This window comes from Cyprinodon variegatus, unplaced genomic scaffold (assembly GCF_000732505.1).
Source record: "Cyprinodon variegatus isolate N-32 unplaced genomic scaffold, C_variegatus-1.0 Scaffold813, whole genome shotgun sequence".
Taxonomy (NCBI): Eukaryota; Metazoa; Chordata; class Actinopteri; order Cyprinodontiformes; family Cyprinodontidae; genus Cyprinodon; species Cyprinodon variegatus.
This window is the reverse complement of record NW_015151266.1, coordinates 132,221-144,467: the sequence shown is the minus strand read 5'-3', so window position 1 is coordinate 144,467 and position 12,247 is coordinate 132,221. Positions and strand designations below refer to the sequence as shown.

Sequence of the window (12,247 nt, the reverse complement as noted above, 5' to 3'; positions counted from 1 at the left end):
ATAAAAAAGGCAACTGTAAAAGGCGGCCCCGTCCAGGAAACACACAGCCAGGCAGACGCAGGCAGAAAATATGGCATGGTTTTATGATTCAATGTTGGAGACAATGATCACCTGATGTAACATTTATCAACTTAAACTTCAGGAAACTTGTGACCATGAATCAAGAAGAACCTTAATACCAAACCTTCATACAGTTTAAAACATCACGCAAAACATTAGGGGTTGTCAGCAGAAGCAGAGGTGAACAGAGTAAAAAATGGTGGACTGTACTTTGTAGACTTGTCTTCTGAGCTGGGTGAGGGGGGCTAGGAAAGCTCTGTCTTGACTTTCTTGGCCACATGGGAGTCTCCGGAGCTTTGAACTGATCTCTTTCCCTCTTTGGATTTTCCCTTGCCAGTTTCAGCTTTTACCTGCAAGTCATTAACAACAGTCTTTATCTCTGACAGTCCAAATCTAGGGAGGGAGAACCAATGGAGCACTACAGTCTGGGACATGGGACCATGACAACATTCTTACATTCAATGTTCATACAGAAGCATAAAGAACATGACCCTGATGACCTGAAAGAAGTTAATGAGGGAAATTATTTATGTTAATATCTGGTTTCTCCTCTATTAGATCTTAATCCATTTAATCCAGGGATTACCAAAGAACAGAGAACGTTCCAGATATTTTTCTTATATAGTCTGTGTTGCAGAACCAATTTATAGTCAAACATGACCCAAACATTCTTCCGTACACATTCAACAAATCATTATTTCTACTAGGAATGGACCAAAAGCAACTCTTTAATTTCTCCTATGATATTTCCGATATATTGTAGCTTTAAATATTGATCAATCACAACACTGACAGGATATGACATCAACATGAATCATCATACTTTTTTATTACTTATTTTGTAGTGTGGAATATTTAAAAAGACCTGATAAGGGGATTTTACTCAGAACAATAATCGACAACACTAGCGATGAAAATAACAGATTCATTTTTAACCTGTGAGTTATATATTGAATCAGAATTCTGCTGAAATAGGAGATGGGACGTTTCCAACTTCCATCTCTGGGAGAGCTTCTCGTAGGTCGTTTCTCAATTCACAAGAACGCGAGTACGGACTCGTGTCCTCGACAAGTATGTTCTTGAGAAGGACCCAGGAAAGTCTGGACTCTGGGAGAATGGGAGCATGCAGAATAAATCTGGGTCAATTGGGACAGAAGCGTACTGATGACGTCACCACATTCAAAGGTCGTCTGGAGCAGTTCTGCTGGCTCCCTCCTGCCAAGACCTACACCATGCACTAGGGTGGTTCACGGCTGAGTGTGAAGAGCACAGGATTATGCCCAGCTTCCAACATGGTGTTGGCCTGTGAGCATAACCCCATCTGTGGACATCGGGCCTCACACCATCCTCATGGAGTCGGTTTTTAAATGTTTGTGCAGACGTATGTACATGTGTTGGTTACTGGAGGTCATTTTGCAGGTCTCTGGCAGTGCTCCTCCTTGCCCAAAGTCAAAGGTAGCGGTCTGGCTGCTGGGTTGTCGCACTCCTATGCGTCCTCCACGTATCCTGCTGTACTGGCCTGTCTACCGTTAGCACGTCCAGCCTCTAGACACTGTGCTGACAGACACAGCAAACTTTCACCTTGATCTGCCATCCTGGATGAGCTGCACTACCTGAGGCACTTGTGCGGGTTGTAGAGTCTGTCTCATGCTACCATGAATGTGAAAGCACCACCAACATTCAAAAGTGACCAAAACGTAAGCCAGACAGCATAGGTACTGAGAAGTAGTTTGTGGTCCCCACCTGCAGATCCATCCTTTATTGAACGTGTCTAGCTAATTACTGATCATTTCCACCTGTTGTTTTTCCATTTGCACAACAGCCAATGTCAGCTGGCTCTGTAGCAACCAATGGTGGAAGTAAACCACCAGCAATCATCTTCCATTTCAAGAAATTTAAAAAAAAGTAAATAGAATGAGATCCAAATCAATGATCCACCCATCATGGGTCTCTCAGGTCTGATAATTCAATTGATACCTACATTAAGATAAACTGTCAAAACAGCCAACATACTCGATTGATATTCTGGCTCTTGCAGTTTTATGATCTAAAAAAATGTTTTATATTCACTTCCAGGTGGTACAAACAGCAGCTGTAAATTCCTGAATGTTTGGCCCAGTGCGACAGTTCCTAATCACCACTCATCTCATTCACCTGGTCTTTCTGCTTTATATACAGTATGTGGCTCAGCCCAGCTATTGGGGCCAGATCATTGTTTTCTGTTTGTTTCCTGTTTGTTCTTATTGTGCTTATGTTTCTGTTCGCTTTGAAATGTCCCACTGCCTTTCTCACCTCAAATACTGGGTCCATCTGTCCCGTTTATGACATTCCTAATTATTAAAAATTACCCAACAACTTTAAAATATTATTGTGAGAAGTTCATTTTCTATAAACAGCCTGTTGACTATTTTTAAAATTATTTCAATTACTTATTTTCTAATTTGTTTTCACAAAATATTAGTTAATCTGTTACAAAAACGGCCATGTGCGTTACATTTAAATACCTGAAAAAAAAATTTGCACTGTTTTTCATTCATTAGTGTCAAACTGAATGTTTGCATTTTGTGGTGTGTGCAAAAATGGGATAATAGTATCAGTGTGTCAAAACCTTTGGAGGAATGCATGAACTAAAACTATAACTGGTTATTACTGGGATCAGATGATATGTTGCAGGATTGGAGATTAACGTTACACAATTAATAAATGTGAATGACTTATTTGCTCTCTTACTAGCAGTCAAGAAGTGCCCAAACTAAGCTATATAATTAATTAAAGACGTTTATGAAACGTTTATGAGATTATCAAATTTCTTTTGCTAGATGGTGAACAAAACGTAATGAGAAGCAGGGTTAACACTACGAGAAGGCATATTTCAAAAGAAAAAAAAACAATTCTCACCTGTTTATATTTTGTTTTGTTAAATGTGAAGAAACTATTTCTAATGGCAAACTAGACACATAGCAAGTGAAAGAAGAAACTAGTTAGATCTCACATAAAACAGATCAAAGATGGAAGTGGGATTCAAACATTTAAATCAATACAGACTCTAAACTACGCTTCTGACTCCAGTCAAACCAGCGGTTTTTCTGTTGATACATCTCTGTAGAGCCTCAGCTGCACTGCCTCAAATCTTTTTTCTTGTTGGTCAACAATCCATTAAACTTTGGTGATGATCTAGATCATAATCGGATGCAGGATTTATTTTAAAGGATTCTTTAACATTGTTTGATTGATGGATGAAACAAGCAGTTCTCTTTCATAGCATTAGTTTCGTGTCTCACATTGGGAATGCCTTCAGAGGACCTCATGAGATTATCCTTTTACATTACGCCAGCCATGATTGGCGGGAAAATAAGCCTGTCAGTGTCAGAGAGGGCAGGGTCTATCCCCCTATATCCACCTGAGGATGGCACACCTGGAGGAGAAGAACATCCACGTGCGGATGCTGTTCCTGGACTTCAGTTCAGCTTTCAACACCATCATCCCACAGCATCTGATGGGCAAACTGGAACAGCTGGGCTTCAATACACCCCTCTGCTATTGGCTGCTAGACTTCCTCACAAACAGACCTCAGTCAGCCCAGGTCAGACAGAACACCTCTGATGTCATCAGTATAAGCACAGGCTCCCCTCAGGACTGCGTCCTGAGCCCCCTGCTGTTCACCCTGATGAAACATGACTGATACCGTCTTTCTTGGAGTCTACCTTAACTATCTATAGATGCGCGCGCAAGCTCGGTCGCAGGGCACTTTGCGGTTGTACGTTGGTCAACACAGAATAGCAATACTCCCAACCTACACCCCAGGTGGCCGAAACGCTGTCCCCAACACATGGTTAGCTTAGCTGTAACAAGCTAATTTTCATGAAGCCTCCCAGCAAATCTCACTGAAAAAAAAATGGAGACTGTTAAATCCTCTGCAAAAGTAGAGGTGAGCCCAAAGGAACGAACCTGCCCTTGTGGCAATAAAATTTCAGGCTGGGATACCCAGCCATCGTGTGAAGTATGTCTTGGTCTGAAACACACCCAGGCTCTTGAGTCTGCGAAGTAGTGCTCACACTGCTTGGTTTTCCCTGAAGGTGCTTTGTTGCCGTCTGGCTCGTCAATTGAGGTTGTCAGGTAGCGACCTGGTGATGGTTTCTACGGCATTCACAGAAGCCAGCCAACTAGGCTGTCCCTTTATCCACTGATGGAGAAGCCAGACAAAGCTTGGGATAAATCCTCGATACCATGGACCAGTTACTACGTGAAATGCCCGAGCTCAGTCTCATTTCGAGCCAGCTGAATTTGCTGCTTGAGGGGAATAGGAGCTCTCCAACTTGGAGTTGGATCTACCCATCTCAGACAATAACGAGGACTATAGCCCAGTTTGTGCGCCCTTGGTTCGGATGGCAAAACCTGTTCCCTTGTGTTCGGGCTGACCTGATCATGAAGGGCCAGCGTCGGAGCTAGCGACTTGCATGACGTGTGCAAACGTGCTGCTGCAAAGCTTGACATCAAGTTGTCCGAGGTCCAGACTAAAGCTACCCGGTCCCATTTTGATGGAATGGCTGCTGCAGACCTGCAAGACATTCAGACAGCGCCTACCGATTTCCCCAGAGATCCTGGAAGAATTGGCCGTCTCCTGGCGTAACAGGTAATTTAAGGAGAAGCACCCAGTGGTTGGCAGTTCGGTCCTGGATTGCGATGGGATGGAATATTGTGGCCTCCAATAAACGCCACCTGTCAAGTCGGTCGTCGCAACACACCTGCTCCCGAAGACCTCCATGTCAGTGGAAGGTCCCACCCTTCCATCAAGAGCAGACCACTTTCAGTCAAGTCTGACTGTTACCAGAACAGCCGGGCTCTCAGTCTGCACTCTAAAGGCCTTGTTTATGCTGATGGCCTATCAAGCAGAGCTGGAAGAGCAAATAACTGCCGCATCAGATGTTGCGCTGTGGGAGGAGGTGTGCGTCATTACCGATCATTGCCTGCATCTCCATAAGGTTGCGATCCAATCGATGGGCGGATCCATTGGTCTCATGGTTTGGCAGATGAGAGCCAGGTGGTTAAATCTCACCACTCTGGCAACTAAGGGGAAGTAGGACCTCCTGGAACACCCATATCCCTCAAGGACTGTTCAGGGATGCGATAAACTCCATGCAAAAGAGGGAGCAGGAGAAGAAAAGGGTGATGAAGCCCTAAAGCCATGCCTTTCCAGACTTTAGTTTGCCGCTGGAACTGCGAACCAAGGAACCCAGCACCAGCCCCTTGCCCAGGCAGCAGCTCGCTTCCCTCCCAAAAAAAAAAACAACAAAAAAAAAACTTGAAGGCCCTCGCACTGTTCCACCACCCCCCATATACAAGTGGTGGTGAGGAGGAGGAAGCAACTGGCCTAACACCTTCCTGGGGTGGAGGGAGCGAGCTGGGATTGCTCTCCTCCATTGTTCCGATCCTGAATCTGTTCAGAGAGTTCCCCAAACACAGTGTGTGGTCAAAAGGATGTTTCAGCCTTCTCAGCATGCCAAAAAGTTGAAAGACTGTTCAATGCGGGGATATCCAGAGCTAACCCTGATCATGTGTCACAAGCACTTCTTTTTGTTCAGAAGAAATAAATGCTTCCAGACAGTCGCATCCAGGTCGAGAACCAAGGGCGCAGTCAAAAATGTTGAAAAACAAAACCCGCTGTCAATTCGCTGTCAGACTTAACAGCCAGCCAGCTGATTGTGAAAATCCACTTTTGGTTGAAATGCACAGACTCAGAGTGGGTTTTAAGAACTCTCAGGAGGGGTCACAGACTGTAGTTCACTGCAGTTCCCTCAAGCTTCAGAGAAAAAACATCAGTCACATGCAGAAGGACAAGTCACTCTCTTCCTGCAGGACGAAATTTCCTCGTTGTTGGAAAAAAAGAGATACAGCTGATTCAACCAGAACACAGCAGCAAAGGTTTCATGTTAATTCCTTTTGCCAAAGAAAGCCGGTCAAGGGATGCGTGCAATTCTAGACCTCAGAGCGCTGAACAAGCATCTAAGAAAATGGCTCAGGGTGGGGACACATGTAGCAAAGTATATAGATGATCTGAACGCATCGTCCTCCCAACAGGAAGCCACACATCACACAGCTACACAGCACTCTATGGATCTGGGCTTCAAAATAAACCTGGAAAAGGGTTCCCCGTTTCCCTCTCAGAGAATATCTTTTATAGGTCTCTCTGGACTCAATCTATGACAAAGTAAGAATTATGGAGGACAGAGTGAAAGCAATGGTCAACTGCTTGTCCATTTTTCAAAGAGGGAACCTGTTATCATTCAGACTCTGCTGAAGGCTGTTGGGACTGATGGCCTGAGCATTAGTGTTAATCCATCTGGGACGTCTCCACATGAGAGGAATCCAACGATGTGTAGCCTCTTAGAGGTTAAAGCCACATACTCCTCATCACCTGCTGAGACTAACTGCTGCCTGCACAGCAGCACTGCGTCCATGGCGGAACAAACATATACTGACACAGGGTGTCCCAATGGGAGTCGTGCAGAACAGAAAGGTTGTCACAACAGATGCCTCTCTGTCAGGCTGGGGGAGTATATGCAAACAGCAAATGATGAATGGAACCTAGGGACCAAAAATGCAGTCCGAGCACATAAATTACTTGGAGCTAAAGGCTGTTCAGGTAGTGTTAAAGCATTTTCTCCGCATTCTGAGAGCTCACCATGTGCTAATCAGAAAAGGCAACACAACAGTGGTGGCTTATATCAACAGGTGTGGGGGGGGTTGTCTGAGATCACTGAGGCTCCACACACTGGCTCACAAACCAAGACATTTTCAGTCTTTGAGGGCCTCCGTTGTCCAGGGAGTGTTGAACTGTGGAGCAGATCTTTCCTCCTGGGGGACTCCCATGTAAACATAGTGGCAAGGATGGTCTGATAGCCGTTTGGTCAGCCATCCATGGACCTTTTTGCTTCTCAAGAGAACAATTAGTGTCCCCTGTTCTTCTCCCTGGATGATCAGAATCAATCATTCTGTTTTTTGCTCCCCCCCCAATACCTCTCCATTCACCTGCACTAGCCACGGTACGAGCAGAGGGTCTGACAATGATCCTCGTTGCACCCAATCGGCCAGTGAAACATTGGTTAGCAGAGATAACACAGCTCCTCTGGCAGGAGCCGCGGTTGCTCTCAGGAACAAGGACAGAATTTTCATCCCCACCCTGAAAGACTGGCTCTATGAGCTTATGGGCTCCTTGCTCTAAAGTTGCGAGGAAGGGGTGATCGTTTTTTGAACAACTGTCAGTGCAGTGTCAGCCCTATATATAGGGGGAGGGACCCTGCCCTCTCTGACACAAACAGGCTTATTTTCCAGCCAATCCTGGTTGGCGTAAGGTAAAAGGACCTTCTGATGACGTCACCCTGAGGGCGTTTCCAATGTGAGACACTCACTCATGCTACTCAGAGAACAGGGGTTATGAAAGTAACCTAAAGATCCCCCCTAAACCAGCAGTGACTACTGACAGCTTCAGCATTGGACTCCAAAAGCCCCGATCCAGACGTACGACTTTTAGCTATAGGTGTAGCTAAAACACATCAATAATATAAGACTAAATCTGCTCGGTCCGTTTACTGTTTACTCAGAGGTCTGCGCTTTCTGAGTTATATAGAATTTTGTACATATTTTGTGGGTTTTTAAAAATAACACAATAAAATATCAGTACAGGGATAATATTAATGTCTTATCTGCAGCAGATAATATTTTCATAGGCTTCAGTGATTTCCATCTAATGTCTAGAAAAAGGATTTCACTTTTTAACAGAAATCGATTTTAGGAACAAGACTCGCCATATTCTTTATTCGTTTCTACTGAACTAAACATGAAGTTATGCCACCAGCTGCAAATCTGGTGGCTGTGGAGACCCCACAAAATATTCAGCATTAAGACCTGAGGAGACAGTGAGAGTATTTAAAATACTTTATACTTGAGAGGTAAGCAGCTGACCTGAAAGACCTTGTTCTGAAACTCCTATAATGCAAAATTCGATCCTGTTAGAAGTTAGAACACTCACCACAGAGGGTCCGTCTCCTGCTGTCTTCATGTTCATGCTGACTGAGTGAGTCTCCTTCTTCAGCAGAGGAGCTTTGCGACCGAGCTTCACATAGAAGTAAGTGGTGTATGGAGTGAAGCTGTAATCCTCTCTAAATACAACACAGAAACCAAACAAAGCTGGACGTTTAGTTATAGTCAGAAGCATTTTTGCCTACTGGACAATTGAATGATATAAGGGCACATTAAGGTAGAAAACAAGAAATCTAAGCCGTTCATGTATGGTTCAAAGAGGGGAAAAGAGTTCAACTGGTACAGTTTTGGTTGAACTGGTTTAAGACTAAGACAATTTTAGCATTTCAGTGATTCCCATAAATTAAACCAAAACGTTTCCAGTTGAATTCAGCTTCGGAGATCAAAGGGAATACCTGCTTAAATAACCTGGTTGGAACTGGATCTAACATCCAAGTTGAAGGCTTAGATGAAGACAATAGTTTTTGCTAACTCTGAAAGTTCAACTGGATCAAAGCAGTCTAAACCCGGTTCAGATTCCATGGCTACCTCAGATACTGCCTCCCCTTCTAGAGATAAACCAATCATAGTTAAAGGGGTGCTAATGATTTTATTTTTAATACAGTTAGTTCAACAGAGCTATGGCTCTGGGTGAGTTTGGCAACTGGATTAAAGAGAAATCTAGGATTATTCTTATTCTCCTCTATCAATGAGGAGAAATATTCTATAAAGGGTTATCCTATACAGCAGTAAACTGTTTTTCAAGACTAGGTAGGACTCCAGTAGGCATGTGGGGCGCCATTTTCTCTCCAGTTTTCTAGCATTTTGCTTGCATTAAACATTTTTGCTCTGTATTAAACATAATCTTTCTGACTATAACTAAAAGGGAGTTTTCCTCTCCACTGTCGCCACAAGCATGCTTGGTGTTTACCTTTGAGTCAATGAGTGGTCAATGAGGGAAAATATGGATGGGAGCATCCCCATTTAAAAACACGACAGAGTATTAGGGCTGGGTTAGAGATTTTTTATTACCTTCAGTTAACTACTATATAGTTTCACTGCGGGTGAAAGTGCAACTATTATTTATAAAAGGGACTGCAGTATCCCAAAAAGTGGAATATCTGGGTGTCCCTCACATCTGAGAGGAACGGCTTCATCAGTTTCATCAGTTTCCAAATGGAGCAAGGTACAGACAGCAGCATCAAGAAACTCAAATCCATTGAATCAATTGTTAAGTGCTAATGTTATTAACTCTGCTATTTTACTCTTACCAATATCGTAAAATGTTAGCAAATGGCAACGTCAACATAAAATAGAAAAAATTACATTTGATTATGTTTACTTGGTCTATTTATGTCAAAAAACCCATCCCAAATAGTTTTTTTTTAATCAACTGGCATTATTTTGCGTATCATAGAGTGTTAACATTTGACATTTTTAGTTGCTTCACTCCCTCCCAACATACAAAAATGTACTAATGAGACTTATTTAATATCTTTTTACTGAACCTAAGCTAAACACGGGAAAATCACTGCTAAGCTGGGCATACACTGTACAAATTTTTGCCCAGTTAGGGCTGATTCTCCAGTCGGGTGAGATATTTTTCTATCCAGTTGAGTTTCCGCCTCATGGTTCGTCCTGCGTCGTGTACAGGTGGTAACCAGTGTTCGGCACGTTGCTTTGAAAAAGTAATTAGTTATAGTTACTAGTTACTTCTCCCAAAAAGTAACTGAGTTTCAACTGAGTTACTCCACAAGAAAAGTAAGGACCAGCGCCATCTCTCAGCCTGACGTGTGGTTTTTTTGGACTTGCAGTGTGAGCAGGTGGATCGTATCAGAGTATCGGGTCGCACAGTGTGAGAACAAACATCATGAGCTGTGAACTTTTAAAGCCTGCGGTTTCATGGTAAAGTGTGAGCTGTAGCTGCGTGCAATGATTGAGAATATCACACAGTGTACGCCCGGGTTAAGCTTTGAGCCAAATATCCACCTAAGCTGGTTCTGTTCTAATAATAATTTTTAAAAATGAATAAATAACCTAGCAAATCAAAAAGATGAGGAATGAAACAGTGCATCTGAAGGAGTTACCGGAGGTATTCCTGCAGAAGCAGAGAGACGATTACAGCTTCAGCCTGCAGCCGAGGCAGATTGGTGGTCTGGATCATCTTCCTCAGCTTGGCGGGACCCCGTCCCATCCACGTCTCCACCAGTTTCAGGGGAGTCACTTTTTCATCCATGGACCCTGCCTGCTCAATGATTTGCACTACTTGTTTTGCGTGGCAAGTTATGTCCATGCTGGCGTAGCCTGAGGGGTAGAACAGAGTTGATGATCGGATTTTAACCTCTTAAACCCAAAGGGTTTTCAAACCAAATTCTGCCTAAAATAACTTATGTGAATATGTGAAAGCACGCACAGCTCCCAAACTATACATTGGAAATACAATTGTTTGTATTTGTATGACAGAAAGGCATTGAGGAATATTGCTCAGGTGGAACCACTATTTTAAAAGTCACAATGTCTGAATTATAGGTGATTAAACAAAGAAAAAAGAAAAAACTTTAGGCAAGGCTAAATATTTTTTTAATTTTTTCTTTGTTTAAACACTGCAAAACATCATGAAACCCCATTTGAAACTCTGGATGAATCCTCAGACTTGATGGATCCACATCTTGACTATAACTCAACCAAATTTGGACTGAACAAGCTGAAGCAAGGTTTTAGTGGGCAGTGTGGAAATGGGATTTTAAAACAATGCCAAAGGTGCAAAAATGCATTCTTCCACCGAGTATCTGTGGAAAAATTTATTTTGAAACATGCTTTAGAAATTTGAAGGCCCCATCTGAAACGTGTGTGGATGAAACACCATGTGACTGTTTTGACCATTTCTATAAACAGATTAATATGTGCATCTGTACGGGGGCCCACCAGGCTTAAAGGGTTAAACAATCACCTCATGCATAAAGCTGAACTGACCTTTAGAAGAGCGGCATGTATCACACATTTGGTTACATCCTTCATCGTCCCACACCTCATCAAAGTGAACCGCCATGAGAGAGCGCCGACACCTGCGCAGAGTAAACAGTCAGATGCTTTCAGGACCAACTCTTGTGTAAACCAGTCTAATCATGCTGGGGTTACCTGTCCACATTCTGGCAATAAGCCACCATTTGCAGCAGCTTCTTGTGGCCCACATTCTCCATGACCACCATGGTGCTGATCCTAAAGATATCAGCAAAGCCAAAATACACGATGCAGTCCGCTGGATGATCGTCTCGACCTGAGAACTCAAAAAGGAATCGTGTGCGTTTGTAAGAAATGACTGGAACTGACACCGCTGTTTATCAGGAACATGCGTGTACCTGCGCGCCCGCTCTCTTGGTAGTAGTTCTCGATGGACTTGCTGATGGTATGGTGAATGACAAACCTGACGTCTGGTTTGTCGATGCCCATGCCGAACGCCACAGTGGCTACCACTACCTGAATGCAGACACAGGGATGATTAGCTGGGCAGTATTGGGGCTAGGTTGGAGACTTTTTTATTTTTCTATTTTGAGAATAAAGAAAAATTAAATCTTTTAGTTTTAGAGCATTTTAATTAGAGGATGCAGTTTAAGGGTCTATCAAACAGTGCAGATTTTTCCAGAAAAAGGTTTCAGGACGTAGATCTGCTGTAGCCCCGCCACTTATGGCTGCTTTCCTTAGAAACTAGAGAGTCACACCTTGTTTATTAATCTTTTTACAACGCTTTCTGGTGATGACATTTCTGTTCCTAAATAGTCAGCTTTAAAACTTTCATACTTTGCATAAAATTTGCTTTAAAGACTGCTGCAGACACAGTCGATGAAAATGTAGAATAAAATACAATAGAAATCAGAACTTTGTTTTTACAAGATTCCCTTTTAGGAGCTGAAAGACCAGCAGGCACAATTAGCACATTTGGCTAATTGTGCTAAAATAAGAATGCTGCCTGACACAATTACCCTCATTGGAACAAATGTGCTTTGAATCATTTGGGCCTAATTTGCTGCACTTAGAATAAAGATGCTGATAAATAAGAGGGGGGCGGACATCCTGTCTACTTTTAAGGCTAGGCTTAAAACTTGCTGATAAGTGGCTCAGGTTATCCTGAGCTATCTCTATAGTTATGCTGCTATAGGCTTAGACTGCT

At 43.0% G+C, this 12,247-nt stretch overlaps 1 protein-coding gene across 1 annotated transcript in view; it reads right to left on the bottom strand.

Annotated features, from left to right (window-relative positions):
- recql (RecQ helicase-like) overlaps nt 1-12,247 on the bottom strand; it is a 29,455-nt gene that overhangs the window by 2,822 nt on the left and 14,386 nt on the right. Inside the window, exons 10-15 of the mRNA XM_015396685.1 lie at nt 11,439-11,556; nt 11,218-11,356; nt 11,053-11,144; nt 10,167-10,383; nt 8,090-8,219; nt 271-410 (exon numbers count right to left, since the gene is read on the bottom strand). Of these exons, the coding sequence (XP_015252171.1) occupies nt 306-410; nt 8,090-8,219; nt 10,167-10,383; nt 11,053-11,144; nt 11,218-11,356; nt 11,439-11,556 (801 nt within the window). The 3' untranslated portion in view covers nt 271-305. The remainder of the gene's footprint in view (nt 1-270; nt 411-8,089; nt 8,220-10,166; nt 10,384-11,052; nt 11,145-11,217; nt 11,357-11,438; nt 11,557-12,247) is intronic.